At 49.3% G+C, this 23,858-nt stretch overlaps 1 protein-coding gene across 2 annotated transcripts in view; it reads left to right on the forward strand.

Annotated features, from left to right (window-relative positions):
* Nucleotides 1-23,858, forward strand: part of WDR7 (WD repeat domain 7) — a 539,004-nt gene that overhangs the window by 499,458 nt on the left and 15,688 nt on the right. For both annotated transcript variants that reach the window (XM_075328136.1, XM_075328145.1), the window contains one exon: nucleotides 21,851-21,955. In XM_075328136.1, coding sequence (XP_075184251.1) covers nucleotides 21,851-21,955 — 105 coding nt within the window. The remainder of the gene's footprint in view (nucleotides 1-21,850; nucleotides 21,956-23,858) is intronic.

The raw sequence follows: 23,858 nt of genomic DNA on the forward strand, positions 1-23,858 counted from the left end.
GACAGATAAAGAAAGAAGGTTGTGGTCAGAGAGTGGGAAAGGTGAGTTAATAAAGTCATACAATGAGCAAAGGCGAGAGAAGATCAGGTCCAGAGTATTCCCGACTTCATGCGTAAAAAAGTTCCTGAACTGTGAAAGGAGGTTAGAGAAAGAAGGTGAGATGCCAATGGGGAGAGCGGATCAATGGGTATGTTAAAATCCCCCCATGACGAATGTGAATGTCACATGATAGAAAGTGTGGAGGCAAAGTGATCCTGGGTATACACAACTGCTAATCCCATGGAGAAAGGGTCTAAAGAGTCTAACAGTGTGGACTATAAAGGAAGGAAACATAACCGAGGGTACCTGGGGGAGAACTTGGAAAACAGACATAGTTGAAGGAGGCAGACTAAGACTTCCACCTTGTATGTTCTCAGGTGTGTCGGAAAATTGTATCCCACCATACGAGAGAGCAGCAATGGTGTTCTCTGACTCCAGGAACCTTTGGAATTTTTGTGAGAGCCAGGTTGCTTAAGAAAATTGGAGAGGAAGACGTCATGGATGTAGGGGAGTTGGTTGCTCACCGACGAGGCGTTCCAGAGAGCACAAATAAGAGATAGAAGAAGGCGAGCACTGAATGTTAGTACAGTGGGGGAAATAATTATTTGATCCCTTGCTGATTTTGTGAGTTTCCTCACTGACAAAGACATGAACAGTCTATAATTTTAAGGGTAGGTTAATTTTAACTGTGAGGGATAGAATATCCCAAATAAAATCCAAAAAATCACATTGTATAAATTTATTTGCATTTTGCAGAGAGAAAGAAGTATTTGATCCCCTACCAACCAGTAAGAAGACCAGTTAGATGCTCCTAATCAACTCATTACCTGCATTACAGACGCTGTCTTAAATTGTCAACGGAATAAAAGACTCCTGTCCACAGACTCAATCAGTCAGACTCTGACCTCTACAACATGGGCAAGACCAAAGAGCTTTCTAAGAATGTCCGGGACAAGATCATAGACCTGCACAAGGCTGGAATGGGTACAAAACCATAAGACGCTGGGTGAGAAGGAGACAACTGCTGGTGCAATAGTAAGAAAATGGAAGAAATACAAAATGAGTGTCAATAGACATCGATCTGGGGTTCCATGTAAAATCTCACCTTGGTTATCCAGGATCATGAGGAAGGTGAGAGATCAGCCTAAAACTACACTGGGGAACTTGTTAATGATCTCAAGGCAGCTGGGACCACTGTCACCAAGAAAACCATTGGTAACACATAACACCGTAATTGCTTAAAATCCTGCAACGCCCGCAAAGTCCAACTGCTCAAGAAGGCTCATGTGCAGCCGGCCTATCTGAAGAAGGCCCATGTGCAGCCGGCCCGTCTGAAGAAGGCGCATGTGCAGCCGGCCCGTCTGAAGAAGTCCCATGTGCAGCCGGCCCGTCTGAAGAAGGCCCATGTGCAGCCGGCCTATCTGAAGAAGGCTCATGTGCAGCCGGCCCATCTGAAGAAGGCTCATGTGCAGCCGGCCCGTCTGAAGAAGGCTCATGTGCAGCCGGCCCGTCTGAAGAAGGCCCATGTGCAGCCGGCCCGTCTGAAGAAGGCCCATGTGCAGCCGGCCCGTCTGAAGAAGGCCCATGTGCAGCCGGCCCGTCTGAAGAAGGCCCATGTGCAGCCGGCCCGTCTGAAGAAGGCCCATGTGCAGCCGGCCCGTCTGAAGAAGGCCCATGTGCAGCCGGCCCGTCTGAAGAAGGCCCATGTGCAGCCGGCCCGTCTGAAGAAGGCCCATGTGCAGCCGGCCCGTCTGAAGAAGGCCCATGTGCAGCCGGCCCGTCTGAAGAAGGCCCATGTGCAGCCGGCCCGTCTGAAGAAGGCCCATGTGCAGCCGGCCCGTCTGAAGAAGGCCCATGTGCAGCCGGCCCGTCTGAAGAAGGCCCATGTGCAGCCGGCCCGTCTGAAGAAGGCCCATGTGCAGCCGGCCCGTCTGAAGAAGGCCCATGTGCAGCCGGCCCGTCTGAAGAAGGCCCATGTGCAGCCGGCCCGTCTGAAGAAGGCCCATGTGCAGCCGGCCCGTCTGAAGAAGGCCCATGTGCAGCCGGCCCGTCTGAAGTTTGCCAATGAACACCTGGATGATTCTGAGAGTGACTGGGAGAAGGTGCTGTGGTCAGATGAGACAACAATTGAGCTCTTTGGCCTTAACTCAACTCGCTGTGCTTGGAGGAAGAGAAATGCTGCCTATGACACAAAGAACACCATCCCCACTGTCAAGCATGGAGGTGGAAACACTATGTTTTGGGGGTGTTTCTCTGCTAAGGTCACAGGACTGCACCGCATTAATGGGACAATGGATGGAGCCATGTACCATAAAATCCTGAGTGACAACCTCCTTCCCTCCACCAGGACACTAAAAATGGGTTGTGGCTGGTTCTTCCAGCACAACGATGACCCAAAGCATACAGCTAAGGCAACAAAAGAGTGGCTCAAAAAAAAGCACATTCGGGTCATGGAGTGATTCTAGCCAGTCTCCAGACCTCAATCCCATAGAAAACCTATGGAGGAGCTGAAGTTCCAAGTTGCCAAGCGACAACCTCAAAATCTTAATGATTCAGAGATGATCTACAAAGAGGAGTGGAGCAAAATTCCTCCTGACATGTGTGCAAAACTCATCATCAACTACCGAAAACGTCTGACTACTATGGGGTTTTGCCACCAAGTATTAAGTCCTGTTTGCCAGAGGGATCAAATACTTATTTATCTCAGCAAAATGCAAATAAATTTATAAAATTTATACAATGTGATTTTCTGGATTATCTTTTGAATATTCTGTATCTCACTGTTAAAATTAACCTACTCTTAAAATTACAGACTGTTCATGTCTTTGTCAGTGGGCAAACGTACAAAATCAGCAAGGGATCAAATAATTATTTCCCCCACTGTAAGATTAGCAGGGTTCCTATATGCAGCAGTGAGGGTTATATATAATGTTTACAATAATATCCCAATAAACACTATAAACTCATTAAAAGGGGTTTTATATTGATGGCAAGTTAAAAAACATAAACACAAACAAATTGATAGTTAAAATGAATCTAGGGGAGAGGCAATACACCATAAATGCTGGAGCATATATCATAACAAATCATTACATATACAACATATGCTGATATTCTTACTGGGTCCTCGCAATAACAAAGGTAAATACCAGTATTGTATATTAAAACTTATAGAGGCAAAAGAGTAACAGTACAGCTTCTAGTGATCACTCCCTGAGGAAGCGGTGTGAAACGCGCGTTGGAGTGGCTGGCGGGGGAGCGGTATTACACCATTAACATGGCAGCAGGTCTGGTATTTAGCAATACGGGTTGAGCACTTATGTATGGCTATGGTTGGTATTTTACCATTATAAGGATACTAGAAGCTGTACTGTTACTCTTTTGCCTATATAAGTTTTAATATACAATACTGGTATTTACCTTTGTTATTGCGAGGACCCAGTAAGAATATCAGCATATGTTGTATATGTAATGATTTATGATATATGCTCCAGCATTTATGGTGTATTGCCTCTCTCCTAGCCTTCTTGATTCATTTTAACTATCAATTTGTTTGTGCTTGTTTTTTAACTTGCCATCAATAAAAAAACCCTTTTAATGAGTTTATAGTGTTTATTGGGATATTATTGTAAACATTGTCAGTTGGTATATCCTGATAGGAAAAGTAATATTGATCTATGGTCAAACCTTCTAATTTTGGGTTTATGAGGGTTATATATAGTAGTGGAAGGAGGGCCAGTGTTAGGTAGATGTCGCCAGCGACTAAGAGAAGGAGAAAAAAAAGAGCGAGCGCAAGTGCTTCTGTATTTTGTGCATACGTTCTATGCGTGGTGTGGTGGTAGTGGATGGTTTGGAGTTTTTCAGAAATGTGAGAGCGAGCACTGTACCGAGAGGGGAGGAGAGAGCGACTGATGTGTAAAGAGTGCTCAGAATGTGTAAAAGGCCGGTAGATGAGAAGGAAAGCAGCAGCTAGGGCATAGATGAGGCAAAGAAGTATGGAAAATAAATAACGCAGCACAATTGAATAAGAAGCATGTTTGTTAGAATATCTTGCACAACATGCATGTGGACGCATACCTCCTGTCATGCCAATTGGTAGCACTGAGAAGACTCTGGTAACCCCGGAGACTTGTGCAGATGCACTAAGAAGAGGCAGGGTACGAAAGGAGTAAAGAAAACAAGAGCTGTTGCTTCATCTGACTAAGGCCCCATTCACTTTTGAGAATTCACACATATTTCTGCACTTAAACAGCTTGCATGATTGGAGAGCGGACAGTTCGGGCCAGCTCCTCAGCTTGCAGGATCGGAGAGCGGACAGTTCGGGCCAGCTCCTCAGCTTGCATGATTGGAGAGCGGACAGTTCGGGCCAGCTCCTCAGCTTGCATGATTGGAGAGCGGACAGTTCGGGCCAGCTCCTCAGCTTGCAGGATCGGAGAGCGGACAGTTCGGGCCAGCTCCTCAGCTTGCATGATTGGAGAGTGGACAGTTCGGGCCAGCTCCTCGGCTTGGAGGATCGGAGAGCGGACAGTTCGGGCCAGCTCCTCTGCTTGCAGGTTCGGAGAGCTGACAGTGCGGGCCAGCTCCTCTGCTTGCAGGTTCGGAGAGCTGACAGTGCGGGCCAGCTCCTCTGCTTGCAGGTTCGGAGAGGGGACAGTGCAGGCCAGCTCCTCTGCTTGCAGGATCGGAGAGCGGACAGTGCAGGCCAGCTCCTCTGCTTGCAGGATCGGAGAGCGGACAGTGCAGGCCAGCTCCTCTGCTTGCAGGATCGGAGAGTGAACAGTTCGGGCCAGCTCCTCAGCTTGCAGGATTAGAGAGCGGACAGTTCGGGCCAGCTCCTCAGCTTGCAGCATCTGAGAGCAGACAGTGTGGGCCAGTTCCTTAGCTTGCAACATCAGAGAGCGGGCAGTTCGGGCCAGCACATCGCCTTACAGCAACAGAGAGTGGACAGTTTGAATTAGCACCTCAGCTTGAAGCATCAGAGCGTGAGCAGTTAAGAACAGCACCTCAGCTAGCAGCATTGGAGAGGGGGCTGTTCAGGCCAGCACCTCAGCTTGTAGCATCGGAGAGCAAGCAGTTTGGGTTAGCACCTCCGCTTGCAGCATCGGAGAGGGGGCACTTTGGGTTAGCACATCAGCTTGCAGCATCTAAAAGCGAGCAGTTAGGGCCAGCACTTCGGCTTGTAGCATAAGAGAGGGGGCTTTCCCGGTTAGCTCCTCAGCTTCCACCATTGGAGAGCAGGCAGCTCGGGCCAGCACCTCAGCTTGCAAGTTACAAGAGTGGGCAATTTGGACCAGCTCCTCAGTTTGCAGGTTTGGATAGCGGTCATTTTGGCCCAGCGCCTCAGCTTGCAGGTTCAGAGAGCGGGCATTTCAGGCCAACGTCTCAAATTGCAGCATAGGAGATTGGGCAGTTAGGGACAGCACCTCAGCTTGCAGCATCATAGACCAGGCAGTTTGGGCCAGTGCCTCGGGTTTCTTCAACAGAGAGTAAACCGTTACGGCCAGCAGCTAAGCTTTGCCGCTAGCTTGTACTGTCAGTATTTAGGACGTACCGCCTCCGTCAACTAGGAAGAGGTATGCTCCTGAAGATAAGAACTTGAAACAGCCCCTTTAACAGCAGCCACCACTGGCCTTATAGATTCTCTAATTTAAGGGGGCGGGCACTGGAATGGGTCGCTTACATTCTGATACATTCCGGATCTGTGGTGCAGCCGCTTGGTTATTTGTTTAGTTCCTTACCTCCTGACAAAGCCTCTGTTATGATGTAAATAATCTTCCCAGTGGGATATTAAAAGGGCAACTCCTGCTCAAGTGCCGTATCAACAGACCCCATTCTTACGGTTCAGATCTCATTGTTACCGCCAACGACCCAGAGTGCTCCGCAGTTTACATCCTCTGCTTTGTTTAAGAAGATGGAAAAAAAAAAAAAGTCTTCTGACAAAACCCGAGACAAAGGCGGCAAATTCCAGGCGCCGTGCGTTCGCCATTCTGTATTTTCTCTTAATAGGGCGGTAATTGCCTTCACCGCTCGCGGAGCACGGCGAAATTTACAAGAAGTGTTTAGATGCCTCTGAAATTATTCATTGGCTTTCGGGAGAGACAAATTTAGCTGAAAGGTTACTGCAGCTGTACGCGGTCTCCGGAGAGCGCCACTAGAACGCCGCGCTCCCCCGAGATTGTGTTTTTGTTGATTGTTTTGCCGCGTGTGCAGCGCACATACCCCCTGCGCCTTTAAAAGGGGAAATGGCATTTTTGGCCGAGCAGACGTATTTTTTAATCAACACTTACAGAGCGGTAACCTTTACAATTACTGCCCGGTAAGAACCGTACTGGGAAACGTTGACTTCTGTCTCTCAATCTCTGCCTAAATAGGTATAAATGGACTGATTACAGCCGGGAAACAGCAGCGATTTACAGGCTGATTGATCTACGGATGCAGCGCCTCTTAAAGGGGCAGCCTGAGATTGGTAAAAAAAGACACAGCGCCACTACTGGCTATAGTTTGGGTTTAGTATTGCAGATCGGTCTCATAAAGGGAACTAATTTAGCCTCCTAAATATTAGACCTGAGCAGCTGCCTTGTACCTGATGAGCAGGCGAGTAGTAATGTGCCCAATTTCATCACTGCGCATTAGCCAGATGAGTGACGGTCCAAACAGGATCTTCACATGGGCAGTACATCAATACCCTCAGGCACTGTACACCTTGCTGCACTGCGCATGCCCAGGCAGTACAAAGCAATGGTGCATGCGCAGTGTCAGACTGAAGTGCCTAGGGGCAACAGGAGGGATATATTCCACAGGGCCCCCCTATCGCAGCTGTACATAGACATTGTACCTGTTCACACTCACATCAGACACAATACAGAGTGTTAAGGCCTCATTCACACATCAGTATTTTTGATCAGTATTTCATCAGTATTTGCCAAAACCAGGAGTGTCTCCAAAACACAGGACAAGTATCAGTCTTTCACTTGTAGTGTTTCTCTAAATTTCACTCCTGGCTTTTACATAATACTGAAATGTAAACTGGTTTAAAACTGTGTGTGCCTCTTAATGAATTTGGCATATTTTGAACTTAGTTTCCCCTCCCCCCACATATAGCCTAGTCCCAGCTCCCCCACATATAGTCTAGTCCCAGCTCCCCCACATATAGCCTAGTCCCAGCTCCCCACATATAGCCTAGTCCCAGCTCCCTCACATATAGCCTAGTCCCAGCTCCCCCACATATAGCCTAGTCCCAGCTCCCCCACATATAGCCTAGTCCCAGCTCCCCCACATATAGCCTAGTCCCAGCTCCCCACATATAGCCTAGTCCCAGCTCCCTCACATATAGCCTAGTCCCAGCTCCCCCACATATTGCCTAGTCCCAGCTCCCCCACATATAGCCTAGTCCCAGCTCCCCCACATATAGCCTAGTCCCAGCTGCCCCACATATAGCCTAGTCCCAGCTGCCCCACATATAGCCTAGTCCCAGCTCCCCCACATATTATCTAGTCCCAGCTCCCCCACATATTAACTAGTCCCAGCTCCCCCACATATTACCTAGTCCCAGCTCCCCCACATATAGCCTAGTCCCAGCTCCCCCACATATAGCCTAGTCCCAGCTCCCCCACATATAGCCTAGTCCCAGCTCCCCCACATATAGCCTAGTCCCAGCTCCCCCACATATAGCCTAGTCCCAGCTCCCCCACATATAGCCTAGTCCCAGCTCCCCCACATATAGCCTAGTCCCAGCTCCCCCACATATAGCCTAGTCCCAGCTCCCCCACATATAGCCTAGTCCCAGCTCCCCCACATATAGCCTAGTCCCAGCTTCCCCACATATAGCCTAGTCCCAGCTCCCCACATATAGCCTAGTCCCAGCTCCCTCACATATAGCCTAGTCCCAGCTCCCCACATATAGCCTAGTCCCAGCTCCCTCACATATAGCCTAGTCCCAGCTCCCTCACATATAGCCTAGTCCCAGCTCCCCCACATATTGCCTAGTCCCAGCTCCCCCACATATAGCCTAGTCCCAGCTCCCCCACATATAGCCTAGTCCCAGCTGCCCCACATATAGCCTAGTCCCAGCTGCCCCACATATAGCCTAGTCCCAGCTCCCCCACATATTATCTAGTCCCAGCTCCCCCACATATTAACTAGTCCCAGCTCCCCCACATATTACCTAGTCCCAGCTCCCCCACATATAGCCTAGTCCCAGCTCCCCCACATATAGCCTAGTCCCAGCTCCCCCACATATAGCCTAGTCCCAGCTCCCCCACATATAGCCTAGTCCCAGCTCCCCCACATATAGCCTAGTCCCAGCTCCCCCACATATAGCCTAGTCCCAGCTCCCCCACATATAGCCTAGTCCCAGCTCCCCCACATATAGCCTAGTCCCAGCTCCCCCACATATAGCCTAGTCCCAGCTCCCCCACATATAGCCTAGTCCCAGCTCCCCCACATATAGCCTAGTCCCAGCTTCCCCACATATAGCCTAGTCCCAGCTCCCCACATATAGCCTAGTCCCAGCTCCCTCACATATAGCCTAGTCCTAGCTCCCCACATATAGCCTAGTCCCAGCTCCCTCACATATAGCCTAGTCCCAGCTCCCTCACATATAGCCTAGTCCCAGCTCCCCCACATATAGCCTAGTCCCAGCTTCCCCACATATAGCCTAGTCCCAGCTCCCCCACATATTACCTAGTCCCAGATCCCCCACATATTAACTAGTCCCAGCTCCCCCACATATTGCCTAGTCCCAGCTCCCCCACATATAGCCTAGTCCCAGCTCCCCCACTTATAGCCTAGTCCCTGTTCCCCCACTTATAGCCTAGTCCCTGTTCCCCCACATATAGCCTAGTCACTGTTCCCCCACATATAGCCTAGTCCCTGTTCCCCCACATATAGCCTAGCCCCTGTTCCCCCACATATAGCCTAGCCCCTGTTCCCCCACATATAGCATAGCCCCTGTTCCCCCACATATAGCTTAGCCCCTGCTCCCCCACATATAGCCTAGCCCCTGCTCCCCCACATATAGCTTAGTCCCAGCTCCCCCACATATAGCCTTGTCCCAGCTCCCCCACATATAGCCTTGTCCCAGCTCCCCCACATATAGCCTAGTCCCAGCTTCCCCACACATTGCCTAGTCCCAGCTCCCCCACATATAGCCTAGTCCCAGCTTCCCCACACATTGCCTAGTCCCAGCTACCCCACACATAGCCTAGTCCCAGCTCCCCCACATATAGCCTAGTCCCAGCTCCCCCACATATAGCCTAGTCCCAGCTCCCCCACATATAGCCTAGTCCCAGCTCCCCCACATATAGCCTAGTCCTAGCTCCCACACATATAGCCTAGTCTCAGCTTCCCCACACATTGCGTAGTCCCAGCTCCCCCACATATAGCCTAGTCCCAGCTTCCCCACACATTGCCTAGTCCCAGCTCCCCCACACATAGCCTAGTCCCAGCTCCCCCACACATAGCCTAGTCCCAGCTCCCCCACACATAGCCTAGTCCCAGCTCCCCCACACATAGCCTAGTCCTAGCTCCCCCACATATAGCCTAGTCCCAGCTCCCCCACATATAGCCTAGTCCCAGCTCCCCCACACATAGCCTAGTCCCAGCTCCCCCACATATAGCCTAGTCCCAGCTCCCCCACACATAGCCTAGTCCCAGCTCCCCCACACATAGCCTAGTCCCAGCTCCCCCACACATAGCCTAGTCCCAGCTCCCCCACACATAGCCTAGTCCTAGCTCCCCCACATATAGCCTAGTCCCAGCTCCCCCACATATAGCCTAGTCCCAGCTTCCCCACACATTGCCTAGTCCCAGCTCCCCCACATATAGCCTAGTCCCAGCTTCCCCACACATTGCCTAGTCCCAGCTCCCCCACACATAGCCTAGTCCCAGCTCCCCCACACATAGCCTAGTCCCAGCTCCCCCACACATAGCCTAGTCCCAGCTCCCCCACGCATAGCCTAGTCCCAGCTCCCCCACATATAGCCCAGTCCTAGCTCCCCCACATACAGCCTAGTCCCAGCTTCCCCACACATTGCCTAGTCCCAGCTCCCCGACATATAGCCTAGTCCCAGCTCCCCCACACATAGCCTAGTCCCAGTTCCCCCACACATAGCCTAGTCCCAGTTCCCCCACACATAGCCTAGTCCCAGCTCCCCCACACATTGCCTAGTCCCAGCTCCCCCACACATAGCCTAGTCCCAGCTCCCCCACACATAGCCTAGTCCCAGCTCCCCCACATATAGCCTAGTCCCAGCTCCCCCACACATAGCCTAGTCCCAGCTCCCCCACACATAGCCTAGTCCCAGCTCCCCCACACATAGCCTAGTCCCAGCTCCCCCACATATAGCCCAGTCCTAGCTCCCCCACATACAGCCTAGTCCCAGCTTCCCCACACATTGCCTAGTCCCAGCTCCCCGACATATAGCCTAGTCCCAGCTCCCCCACACATAGCCTAGTCCCAGTTCCCCCACACATAGCCTAGTCCCAGCTCCCCCACACATTGCCTAGTCCCAGCTCCCCCACACATTGCCTAGTCCCAGCTCCCCCACACATTGCCTAGTCCCAGCTCCCCCACACATAGCCTAGTCCCAGCTCCCCCACACATAGCCTAGTCCCAGCTCCCCCACACATAGCCTAGTCCCAGCTCCCCCACATATAGCCTAGTCCCAGCTCCCCCACACATAGCCTAGTCCCAGCTCCCCCACACATAGCCTAGTCCCAGCTCCCCCACACATAGCCTAGTCCTAGCTCCCCCACATACAGCCTAGTCCCAGCTCCCCCACATACAGCCTAGTCCCAGCTCCCCCACATATAGCCTAGTCCCAGCTTCCCCACACATTGCCTAGTCCCAGCTCCCCCACACATAGCCTAGTCCCAGCTCTCCCACACATATCATAGTCCCAGCTCTCCCACACATAGCCTAGTCCCAGCTCCCCCACAAAGACAGAGACAGGCAGAGAGACACAAGGAGGCAGACAGGGAGACTGGGAGGCAGATACTATCCCAGGAAACGCCGGGTACTACAGTTAGTAGCTTATATAGCCAGGTCGCCCTTCTCCCACATGTAACCTTGTCCCTCCTCTCCTACATACAGCATATATAGCCCAGTTATCCCCCCTCTCCCACATTTAACCACGTCCCTCACGGACCTGCCCACCCACAGTACCATCACGCTGGAGGGTCAGGTCAGGGGACAATGGTGCTGGTCAGATTGGCCCCTCTGCAGGAGAGGTGGCATCTATCACAGCTTTTCACTGCTCTGCTAATCTGCATCCATAGAGGTGCACTCTCTTGTTCTCCTGACCCGAGCAGGACAGCCACATAGAAATATATGAAGCTGTCACATTGTGGATGGGAGAGCTGTGGCCAGTCTGTGGATTATGTTCTGTGCATGAACAGTGTTGCGCGGACGTCTAAAGAGGCCATACTGTCAATGGCACTTCTCCTGCACAGTCTGACTCCAGCACCTTGCGCTAGCACAGCGGGAGCATGGATGCAGATTAGCTCCGCAGTGCATAGCAGTGCCAGGGTAAGGAGGACAAGAGCCTTCCATGTCTGGTCAGTGGCGGCCCTGCAGCCGGGCCCACCAGGGGATTCTCCGATTTCCCGGTGGGCCAGTCCAAGCTTGTGCATGCGCAAGATTTGGAGAAATTTGGCAGTAGAGTATCTAAAATTAAAAGATGTCATTCATCAAGACCTGATGAGTGGGTATGGTTACTGAACTGCCGGACTTCTGCAAGCGGCCACGCCCAGATGACTCTTTGAATATGCTGCAAATTCCCACCTATTCTATGCTGGCTAAAGCAACTTTCCAGATCCCCTTTATAGTTAATGGGGCTGAACAAACATGGGGGAGGCGTACTGATTCTCTGCTCTACACCCCAAAACAGCTGTAGGTGAGTTTCTGGCTTATAATTTACCCCTAGACATCTCACAAGGCTTCTTATAAAGCTTCCTCCATTAGGCGTTACTTGCAAGAAGTAAATTTCAGACTGGACTGCAATGCCAGACACAGCCTAAGGTGGCGCTATTTTTATTTTTTTTTTTTAGGAATAAGGCTATGTGCGCACTAGGCGTTTTTGCCGCGTTTTTAGCGGCGTTTTTTACCGCGTTTTTGTGCTGAAAACGCAGTGACATTGCTTCCCCAGCAATGTCAATGGGTTTTCAGAAGTGCTGTCCTCACACAGCGTTTTTTTTTAGCTGCGTTTTTGTGGTGACCACAAAAACGCAGCATGTCAATTATTTCTGCGTTTTCCACTGCGTTTTTCACTCATTGAATTCAATGAGATGTTAAAAACGCAATGAATAACGCATATAGCCGCGTTTCTATGACTAAAAACGCAGCTATACACGCAAGGGGTGGGCACTACAGTGACGTGTACAGGAAGAGGATTCCTTCTGTTGGTAAACACAGAAGCATGAATCCTCCCGGTACCGTCACCGCTGCGTCCACCTCCCGTCCTGTGCATGTCAGCTCCGTGCGGCGCCATGTCTGGGCGGGAGGTGGAGGCAGCGGCGAAAAACAAAGTGAACAGTAGAAAAAAAAAAAATGTCATATACTCACCTGTCCGCAGGGTCCGGTGCCATGCCCGCTCCCATCTCCTCCCGGTCCCGCCGCTCTGGCTGTGTGCAGTCTCCCCGGGGCAGGACCTTGCTTGCAGGACCTGGCTGTGGATCACCTGATGCAGTCACCTGACGCATCAGCTGATCGTAGTCTCGCCGGCTTTTTCGGCCGGCTATCAGCTGATCCTGCTGTCAGGGGACTTCATCAGCTGATCACCGGCAGCTCTTGCAGCGATCGTATAGGATCAGACTCCTGTCCAATCGATCGCTCCGGGAGCTGCCGGTAATTCAGCACATAAGTGAGTATGTATTTTTTTTTTTTTTTCTACTGATGCATCTGCTGATTGTATACTCGGCTTTTATACAATCAGCTGATGTGTGATGTGATTCAGGCACTTGATCCTGACACATCATCTGATCGCTTTGCCTTCCAGCAAACCGATCAGATGATATTGGATCCTGATTGGACGGCGCGGGACCCTGACCCAGGATTACTGCGGAGGGGGGTTAATTTCAATAAAGATGGAGTCACTAATTGTGTTGTGTTTTATTTCTAATAAAAATATTTTTCTCTGTGTTGTGTTTTTTTTTTATCATTACTAGAAATTCATGGTGGCCATGTCTAATATTGGCGTGACACCATGAATTTCGGGCTTAGGGCCAGCTATACAGCTAGCCCTAACTCCATTATTACCTAGCTCGCCACCCGTCACCAGGGCAGCTAGAAGAGTTGGATACAGCGCCAGAAGATGGCGCTTCTATGAAAGCGCCATTTTCTGGGGTGGCTGCGGACTGCAATTCGCAGTGGGGGTGCCCAGAAAGCATGGGCACCCTGCACTGTGGATTCCAATCCCCAGCTGCCTAGTTGTACCCGGCTGGACTCAAAAATTAGGCGAAGCCCACGTCATTTTTTTTTTTAATTATTTCATGAAATAATTAAAAAAAAAGGGCTTCTCTATATTTTTGGTTCCCAGCCGGGTACAAATAGGCAGCTGGGGGTTGGGGGCAGCCCGTACCTGCCTGCTGTACCCGGCTAGCATACAAAAATATGGCGAAGCCTATGTCATTTTTTTTTTCTTTTTGGGCAAAAAACTGCATACAGTCCTGGATGGAGGATGCTGAGACTTGTAGTTCTGCAGCTGCTGTCTGCTCTCCTGCATACACTAGTGAATGGAGGATGCTGAGACTTGTAGTTCTGCAGCTGCTGTCTGCTCTCCTGCATACACTAGTGAATGGAGGATGCTGAGACTTGTAGTTCTGCAGCTGCTGTCTGCTCTCCTCCATACACTAGTGAATGGAGGATGCTGAGACTTGTAGTTCTGCAGCTGCTGTCTGCTCTCCTCCATACACTAGTGAATGGAGGATGCTGAGACTTGTAGTTCTGCAGCTGCTGTCTGCTCTCCTGCATACACTAGTGAATGGAGGATGCTGAGACTTGTAGTTCTGCAGCTGCTGTCTGCTCTCCTGCATACACTAGTTCTGCAGCTGTCTGCTCTCCTGCATACAATGAACATTTTGAAGAAGGAAATGACATCAGACCTTTTTTTTTTTTTTTTTTCATCAACAATCTTTAATGGCATTGTGCACTGATTAAAAACGCAGTGAGCAAAAACGCAGCAAAAAACGCACCAAATCGCGGCAAAAACGCATGCGTTTTTGCCGCGTTTTTTTAGCCGCGGGTGCGTTTTTTAGACAAAAACGCACATAAAAACGCAGCGTGAAAAAAACGCCTAGTGCGCACATAGCCTAATACTCCAGAGCTGCACTCACTATTCTGCTGGAGCAGTCACTGTGTACATACATTACATTACTGATCCTGAGTTACATCCTGTATTATACTCCAGAGCTGCACTCACTATTCTGCTGGTGCAGTCACTGTGTACATACATTACATTACTGATCCTGTGTTACATCCTGTATTATACTCCAGAGCTGCACTCACTATTCTGCTGGTGCAGTCACTGTGTACATACATTACATTACTGATCCTGAGTTACCTCCTGTATTATACTCCAGAGCTGCACTCACTCTTCTGCTGGTGTAGTCACTGTGTAGTACTAACATTACTGACCCTGAGTTACATGCTTTCTACATCTCTCGGATCCTCTGTTTCTTCCTCATTTTCACGATCTCTTCTTGATGTCTGTAGATGTAACCCATCTTATTTCCATTCGGAGGCAGAGACCGTTACATGGCTTTTTGCTCCCAGCTGAGAAGTGGATCCATTGTGTCCGGTGCAGACAACGCTCTGTGAGCTGAAGACCTCAGCAGCTACTGAGGAGCAAATCTCTGCTGCTTTGTTACAATGTATCAGTCCATGGAGCGTTATCTACACTGGATACAATTGTATCTCCGCAGCTGAGCGCAGCACTGCCCTCCGGGAGCACCGAGCAGGCGAAAGGAACCTGCTCCAATTATGTGGACCCTCTGCGTCATATCTGCCTGTCCAGCCTGCCCACCAGGGCCGTATTCCCACCACGCTGCTTCCATCTGAACCTCACTATTCTGAAATCCTGCCATCAGAGCTCTGAAAATGCTGTGTGTACGTAGTAGAGCATAAAAGCAGGACGTCATGTATGATCCTATAGAATGGGCATGCGTCATACTTAAAGATTTCTAAAAATGGCGATCGTCCAATCAGAATTTCACTTTTTTTTCCCTCCTTTTGCAATGATCCTAAGATGAGGCTGAAGACGGTGACCTGCTGAGCCGTGTGACGTCAGTCGTTACAATGTATCGGCCGGTTGTACAGTGTATGTAGTTGTATACATCGCTCCCCGACTGCCCGCAGGAGGCGTGTGAGGGGTTAATGGCGCGGGCGGCTGCAGCTGTCGCTTGTTTTTGTGTAGATTACCTCTGTAAGAAGCGGCTTCATTTTGTGCTTGTCATTTGCCCAGGAAGTTACAGCAAATTGTAATGAGGGAATCACAGCGGGACGGCCTCGTAACAAATGAGAGGCAGATATTGACTGACAGGCGGCGTGTCACCCACAAATGTATGTCTATACGCCGCTCGTCAAGGTCACTTTGAGCTCTTATTGGAAGCCCGAGCCGAGAAATCACATGATCCCCCGCTCTGGAAAACTGCGGCGGGGGGAAATCCGAGCCGAGGGGCTGACATCACGTAACATAACTCGCAATATGGGGTGTCCGCCGAAGATCTGCGCACGGGGAAAGCCCCAGCGGATCCGGGGCCGGGCTGCAGAACGGGACTTTCTCACGCAGATTTTCCTATAGATTCACAATGTTTAATGTAAAGGCAAAACGTCCGCTGCACAATGAGTTCAGCTCTGCAGCAGATTGTAGGTCTAGTCTGGCTGTGTTGTCCGAAAAGCAGAATTTATCACCTTACTACAGGGGTCTCCTGCGCCAGTCATAGCGGACAATTGTGCGAATGCATTATCTCTCCTCTTACACGTCTGTCTGTCCGTCCATTTATCCCTACATCCCTCCATCTAGCTATCTTTTCATCCTTCCATCCATCCTTCTATCTATCCATCCATCTCTCATCTATCCATCTATTCATCCATCCATCTCTCATCCATTCATCCATCCATCCATCTATTCATCCATCCATCCATCTCTCCATCCATCCATCCATCTATTCATCCATCCATCCATCTATTCATCCATCCATCTATTCATCCATCCATCTATTCATCCATCCATCTATTCATCCATCCATCTATTCATCCATCCATCCATCTCTCCATCCATCCATCCATCTATTCATCCATCCATCCATCTATTCATCCATCCATCCATCTCTCCATCCATCCATCCATCTATTCATCCATCCATCCATCTATTCATCCATCCATCTATTCATCCATCCATCTATTCATCCATCCATCTATTCATCCATCCATCCATCCATCCATTCCTCATCCATCCATCTATTCATCCATCCATCCATTCCTCATCCATCCATCTATTCATCCATCCATCTATTCATCCATCCATCTATTCATCCATCCATCTATTCATCCATCCATCCATCCATTCCTCATCCATCCATCTATTCATCCATCCTTCTATTCATCCATCCATCCATCCATTCCTCATCCATCCATCTATTCCTCATCCATCCATCTATTCATCCATCCTTCTATTCATCCATCCATCCATCCATTCCTCATCCATCCATCCATTCCTCATCCATCCATCTATTCATCCATCCATCTATTCATCCATCCATCTATTCATCCATCCATCCATCCATTCCTCATCCATCCATCCATTCCTCATCCATCCATCTATTCCTCATCCATCCATCTATTCATCCATCCATCCATCCATTCCTCATCCATCTATTCATCCATCCATCTATTCATCCATCCATCTATTCATCCATCCATCTATTCATCCATCCATCCATCCATTCCTCATCCATCCATCTATTCATCCATCCTTCTATTCATCCATCCATCCATCCATTCCTCATCCATCCATCTATTCCTCATCCATCCATCTATTCATCCATCCATCCATTCCTCATCCATCCATCCATTCCTCATCCATCCATCTATTCCTCATCCATCCATCTATTCATCCATCCATTCCTCATCCATCCATCTATTCATCCATCCATCTATTCATCCATCCATCTATTCATTCATCCATCTATTCATCCATCCATCCATCCATCCATTCCTCATCCATCCATCTATTCATCCATCCATTCCTCATCCATCCATCTATTCATCCATCCATCTATTCATCCATCCATCCATTCCTCATCCATCCATCTATTCATCCATCCATCCATCCATTCCTCATCCATCCATCTATTCATCCATCCATCTATTCATCCATCCATCCATCCATCCATTCCTCATCCATCCATCCATCCATCTATTCAGCCATCTATTCATCCATCCATCTCTCTACCCATCCATCTCTTCATCCATTCATCTCTCCACCCATCTCTTCATTCATCATCCATCTATGCGTCCATTCTCTCCATTCATCCATCTCTCCAATCATCTCTACATTCATCTCTTCATCCATTCATCTCTTCATCCATTCTCTCCATCCATCTCTCTATCCATCCATCTATTCATTTATCTATTCATCCATCCATCTATAGGGAATCACCTTCTTGGACCAGTCCTCTGAGCCTCGTGGGTTGCGGACACTTTTTTCCTGTACGTTTTCTGTGATACTCTGCAGCATAAAACGTACTTGTCTGACGTGATGGAGCCAATGTCGAGTACCTGCTGCTCGGGGGCCGGGCGTCCTGTGTCGGGGGCCGGGCGTCCTGTGTCGGGGGCCGGGCGTCCTGTGTCGGCTGCTCGGGGGCCGGGCGTCCTGTGTCGGCTGCTCGGGGGCCGGGCGTCCTGTGTCGGCTGCTCGGGGGTCCGGGGTCCTGTATATGGTGCTCGGGGGGCCGGGCGTCCTGTATATGGTGCTCGGGGGCCGGGCGTCCTGTATATGGTGCTCGGGGGTCCGGGCGTCCTGTATATGGTGCTCGGAGGTCCGGGCGTCCTGTATATGGTGCTCGGGGGCCGGGCGTCCTGTATCGGCTGCTCGGGGGTCCGGGCGTCCTGTATATGGTGCTCGGGGGTCCAGGCGTCCTGTATATGGTGCTCGGGGGTCCGGGCGTCCTGTATATGGTGCTCGGGGGTCCGGGCGTCCTGTATATGGTGCTCGGGGGTCCGGGCGTCCTGTATCGGCTGCTCGGGGGCCGGGCGTCCTGTATCGGCTATTTTGCACAGGAGAAAATAAACTTCACTTGTGAATTCAGCCTTCTAACAGTCACCTCCCCAGCAGTCCTATGCAAACCTATGGATAATTGCGGGCGTCAGCACACACTGCACAAGCTGCTCAGACCCGTACATTTATGTCACTATTTCACATTATTGCATACTCCATTGTTAAAACTTCCTAGTATTAGGATGTAGCAGGGCTCAGTATGTCTTGTGATACAGTGCGAGTGATATTACAATGCTTTTATCAATGAGATTTACATAGGACTGCTGAGAAGCCTCCTCCATTATAATTTATGGAGTTGCCACCCAATGTGCAAGCTAAAGCCTGAAGATGGGAATTGATAGATTGAGCTCTGCTACATCTCTGCATATTTGGAGACAGTAGCTCAAATACAAAGCACAATTTCCGTATGTATTTTGGTGCAGTGGTGATCTGGACTCTGCTACATCTGTGCAGGATCCCTGCTGCATAGCACTGTCATAAGAGTAGACGATGGGTCAAATAGGAAAGCTTTACAGATGTAGCAGAGCTGATTGTGTCAATGTAGCATCCCTCCTATAGCACATTAATTGGAGGAGGTAGTAGCACAGATGTAGCAGAGCTGAGTTTGTCAGTTGGCACAGTTCAAGTGACGACATAGTTGTCTGGAGATTTACACAGGACTGCAAATAAGTTTATTACTTAGGGAGTCACCACATGATGTGCACGCTGCATGAATTAATGTAACTCTTCTACATCTTCGCTTTTTAGGAGAGTAGACCTTTCATAAGCACTGCAAAGATGTAGCAGAGCTGTGTTTGTCATGAGGCACAGTAAAAGTGATGCCACAATCCGAATTCTGGAGGTTTACATAGGACTGCAGAGAAATCTGCTGTGTTATAAGTCGCCACTCAATGTGCAAGTAACAACCTGAAGAGAGTTAAGTGACAGATTGAGCTCTGCTACATCTGTGCATATGAGAAGACAGTTGTTGGAATAGAAAGTAGTGATTTAGATGCTACAGAGTGAGCGGAGTATGTCATTGGGCGCAGTGCACACAGCCTGCACAGAGGCAAGGGACAAACTGGACTCTGCTACATCTCTGCATAGAGCAATAGTCCATATTACTCTTATATTAAGAGGCAGTAGCACAGGTGTTATACAGATGTAGCAGAGCGCAGTGTCATTTAACCACTAGATCATAATCAGTAATAGGGGGAGAAAGTAGCTCAAGTAATGGACACTATTAAGATGTAGCAGAATTGGGAATGTGAATCCTACTTGTCCATAGCACACTCATAGGACTCAATGGCTATAGTAATAAGCTCTGTACGGATGTAGCAGAGCCGAGAATGCGAATCTTCCTTATCCATAGTACACTCATAGGAGTCAATACACTGTATGCTGTACGGGTGTAGCAGAGCCGAGACTGTGAATCTTCCTTATCCATAGTACACTCATAGGAGTCAATACACTGTATGCTGTACGGGTGTAGCAGAGCCGAGACTGTGAATCTTCCTTATCCATAGTACACTCATAGGAGTCAATGACTACAGTGATAAGCACTGTACGGATGTAGCAGAGCCGCGTATGTGAATCTTCCTTATCCATAGTACAATTATAGGACGAGTCAATTGCTACAGTATTGAGCACTGGACAGATGTAGCAGAGCCGAGTATGTTATTCCGCACAGTATTCGTGATGTAGCAGAACTGGGAATGTGAATCTTCCTTGTCCATAGTACAATCATAGGAGCAGTCAATGGCAACAGTGATAAGCACTAGACGGATGTAGCAGAGCCAAGTTTGTTATTTGGCATAGTATTCGTGATGTAGCAGAACTGGGAATGTGAATTTTCCTCCTCCTATAGTACAATCATAGGAGTCAGTGGCTATAGTAATAAGCACTGGATGGATGTAGCAGAGCCGAGAATGTTATTCGGCACAGTATTCGTGATGTAGCAGAGCTGAGAATGTTAATCTTCCTTATCCATAGTACAGTCATAGGACAAGTCAATGGCTACAGTAATAAGCACTGGACGGACGTAGCAGAGTCGGGTATGTTATTCCGCACAGTATTCATGATGTAGCAGAGCTGAGAATGTGAATCTTCCTTATCCATAGTACAATCATAGGACAAGTCATTGGATACAGTAATAAGTACTGTATGGATGTAGCAGAGCCGAGTATGTTATTCCGCACAGTATTCGTGATGTAGCAGAGCTGAGAATGTGAATCTTCCTTATCCATAGTACAATCATAGGAGGAGTCAATGGCTATAATGAAAAGCACTGTACAGATGTAGCAGAGCCAACTATGTTATTCTGCACAGTATTCGTGATGTAGCAGAACTGATGTTAATCTTTCTTATCCATAGTACAATCATAAGGAGCAGTCATTGGATACAGTAATAGGCACTGTATGGATGTAGTAGAGCCGAGTATGTTATTTCGCACAGTATTCGCGATGTAGCAGAACAGAGTGTTATTCCGCACAGTATTCGTGATGTAGCAGAACAGAGTATGTTATTCCGCACAGTATTCGCGATGTAGCAGAACAGAGTATGTTATTCCGCACAGTATTCGCGATGTAGCAGAACAGAGTATGTTATTCCGCACAGTATTCGTCATGTAGCAGAACAGAGTATGTTATTCCGCACAGTATTCGCGATGTAGCAGAAGAGTATGTTATTCCGCACAGTATTCGGGATGTAGCAGAGCTGAGAATGGGAATCTTCCTTAAATCATAGTACACTCATAGGAGTCAATGGCTACAGTAAGAAGCACTGCACGGATGTAGCAGAGCCGAGCATGTTATTCGGCACAGTATTCGGGATGTAGCAGAACTGACAATGTTAATCTTCCTTATCCATAATACAATCATAGGAGCAGTCATTGGATACAGTAATAAGCACTGCACAGATGTAGCAGAGCCAAGTATGTTATTCGGCACAGCATTCGTGATGTCACAGTCTTTACATGGGACTGCTGAGAAACTTCCCATAGTATAAGTCGCTGCTCAAACCATGTTGTCCCCAAGTAGTTAAGCGACACATTGCGCTCTGCTACATCTCGGGGGCCGGTGGCGGGAGGTCTCTGTGCCGGGCTGCGAGGGTTTGATGAACTGATTATCCGGTGGAACGGCTTCTCCCCTGGAACAGATGGAATGTCGTGTCGCAAAGTTTCATCAAAGCCGCCCGCTAAGTTATGCCGTTTGGTGCAGGCGAGCAGCTTAGGAGGCCGTGTCTTACACGGGCGCGGAGGCAGCGCCGATCATTACAGATCAAGAGCCTCCCGGATTAAGGAGCCCTTGGACAATGGTGCGATCTGAGGGGAGCGCAGCTGGACATATTTACTCTCCAAATCAAAGGCAGAAACTTCTAGCGCATCCGCGGCGTCCGCTCCACCGCCCGCCTTCATTATTTAATATTTCATGTAGAACATGGAAGGAGACAAGGAGCCTCCGGGAGACGGCAGTGTTTACCGCGGCGGACCTGCACAGGCGTCTCGCCACCTCTCTGCGCCCGACGTCTCACCTGTTTCTTCTCTGTTTGTTTTGCAGAATATTCACGGCCATAAAGGACCGATCACGGCGGTGTCGTTCGCCCCCGATGGACGATATCTGGCCACCTACTCCAACAAGGACAGCCACATCTCCTTCTGGCAGGTAATGGACTGTCACTAATGGGTTACTACAACTCCCAGCATGCCCAGACTGGAACCTCTGAGGATGATGACTGCTATGTAGTATGTACATCCCCATATCTCCAGCCTTGTCCTGACCATCCCCCCACCCCTCCCAAAAGAGATCATCCCTCTTATTGTTCAAGATCATCGGGGGCCTCAGCGGTTAGAACTCCGCCATGAGAAAGCAATGGCGTACGGACGTGCCACAAAAGCCGCGTAGGTGCTCTTTGCCGTCGCGCCATCGCTCGCCGCAGCCATCATGCTAGCGGCTTCCATATCTGGATTTTAGCAATCTGTCGTCCCGAGATGGGAATAGCTATGTAAGGATATACAGACATGCCGTTTTATGTCTGCAGCTCCTATGCAGATCTATGTGTCTCGATGAGTATCGTCCTAGAAAGAAAGCCTCATGCAGTCATAATGGAGGAGAGAAACTGGCGCTGAGAAGACTCATGGATCTGCAGAGGAGCTGCGTACACCAAATGACTTTTTAAGAATCAACATTAAAGTAATGGAAAATGTTTGCAGAAGTATGCACACCCTTTATTCTTAGGATTTGGACACCAGAACCCTACAATAGGAAAGTGATCGCTCATTCGAGTGATATGCCGTCACTTTATGAGATGTAATTTTTACACTCACTAGTCGTGATAAAAAAAAAACCTTTACCGTTTTGTGTATGCAGTTCCTATGCTGAGTGATGTGTCACCATGGTTACAGACTACACACAGCCCCCGTGTAGTCTGATCTCAGCCATATTCTCTTTTTTTATCTGTTGTGTGTCTTTACTAAGCAGAAGGGAGTGGGGAAGACGTGACTGCGGGCTCAGGCTGCCCATGGGTCTGCATGGGGGCTGCGTACACAAAACGAGACTGTTAGAATCAAAATTTACTTCCATTTTTTAATTCAGCTGACTTGAAGCAATGAAAAATGGTTGCCAAAATTTCAAGTAGAGCTAGAAAATAACGCCCCTGGAGGAACCGGTAAAGGGGAGAGGGGGCCCAAATGTATTAAATCCGGTAAAGAAGGTGGGGGAGCCCAAATGTATTAAATCTGTGAAGGAGGGTGGGGGGGGCCTAAATGTATTAAATCTGGGAAGGAGGGTGGGGGGCCCAAATGTATTAAATCTGGGAAAGAGGGTGGGAGGCCAAAATATATTAAATCTGGGAAAAGAGGGTGGGGGGGCCCAAATGTATTAGATCTGGGAAGGAGGGTGGGAGGGCCCAAATGTATTAAATCTGGGAAGGAGGGTGGGGGGGCTCAAATGTATTAAATCTGGGAAAGAGAGTGGGGGAGCCCAAATGTATTAAATCGCTGGAAAAAGGGTGTGGTGCCCAAATATATTAGATCTGGGAAGGAGGTTGGGGGGGGGGGCGCCCAAATGTATTTAATCTGGGAAGGAGGGTGGGGGAGCCCAAATATATTAAATCTGAGAAAGAGGGTGGGGGGGCCCAAATGTATTAAATCTGGGAAGGAGGGTTGGGGGGCCCCAAATGTGTTAAATGCGGTGATGGTGCCAGGAGACCTGAGGTCACCCAGGTGGCTGGTATAAAGGAAGGGGCACTAGCCAGCATGGACTAAACCCAGTGTTCGGGAGCGCTACGGTGACATGGTGGGCTTTAACACTGACGCCACGCCAAATTGAAATTCCACAGTTTTTGCATCCGTTCATATACAACACACAAGTTTCCAGCAGGCACATCACTGATCCGCGACTGCCGGACTGGACCCAGCAAGCCTTCTCCCTGCTGCCGGCATCCTTGGGGTCTCGAGTGAACCTCATTGATGCAGACCGCCGCATCGGGGGGCTGCCAGGTGGGAGAAGGATTGCAGGGCTCTGTCCTGGCAAATTTTGATACCTAAACCGGGGTCCCGGGAATCAT

Source organism: Anomaloglossus baeobatrachus, chromosome 1 (genome assembly GCF_048569485.1).
Source record: "Anomaloglossus baeobatrachus isolate aAnoBae1 chromosome 1, aAnoBae1.hap1, whole genome shotgun sequence".
Taxonomy (NCBI): Eukaryota; Metazoa; Chordata; class Amphibia; order Anura; family Aromobatidae; genus Anomaloglossus; species Anomaloglossus baeobatrachus.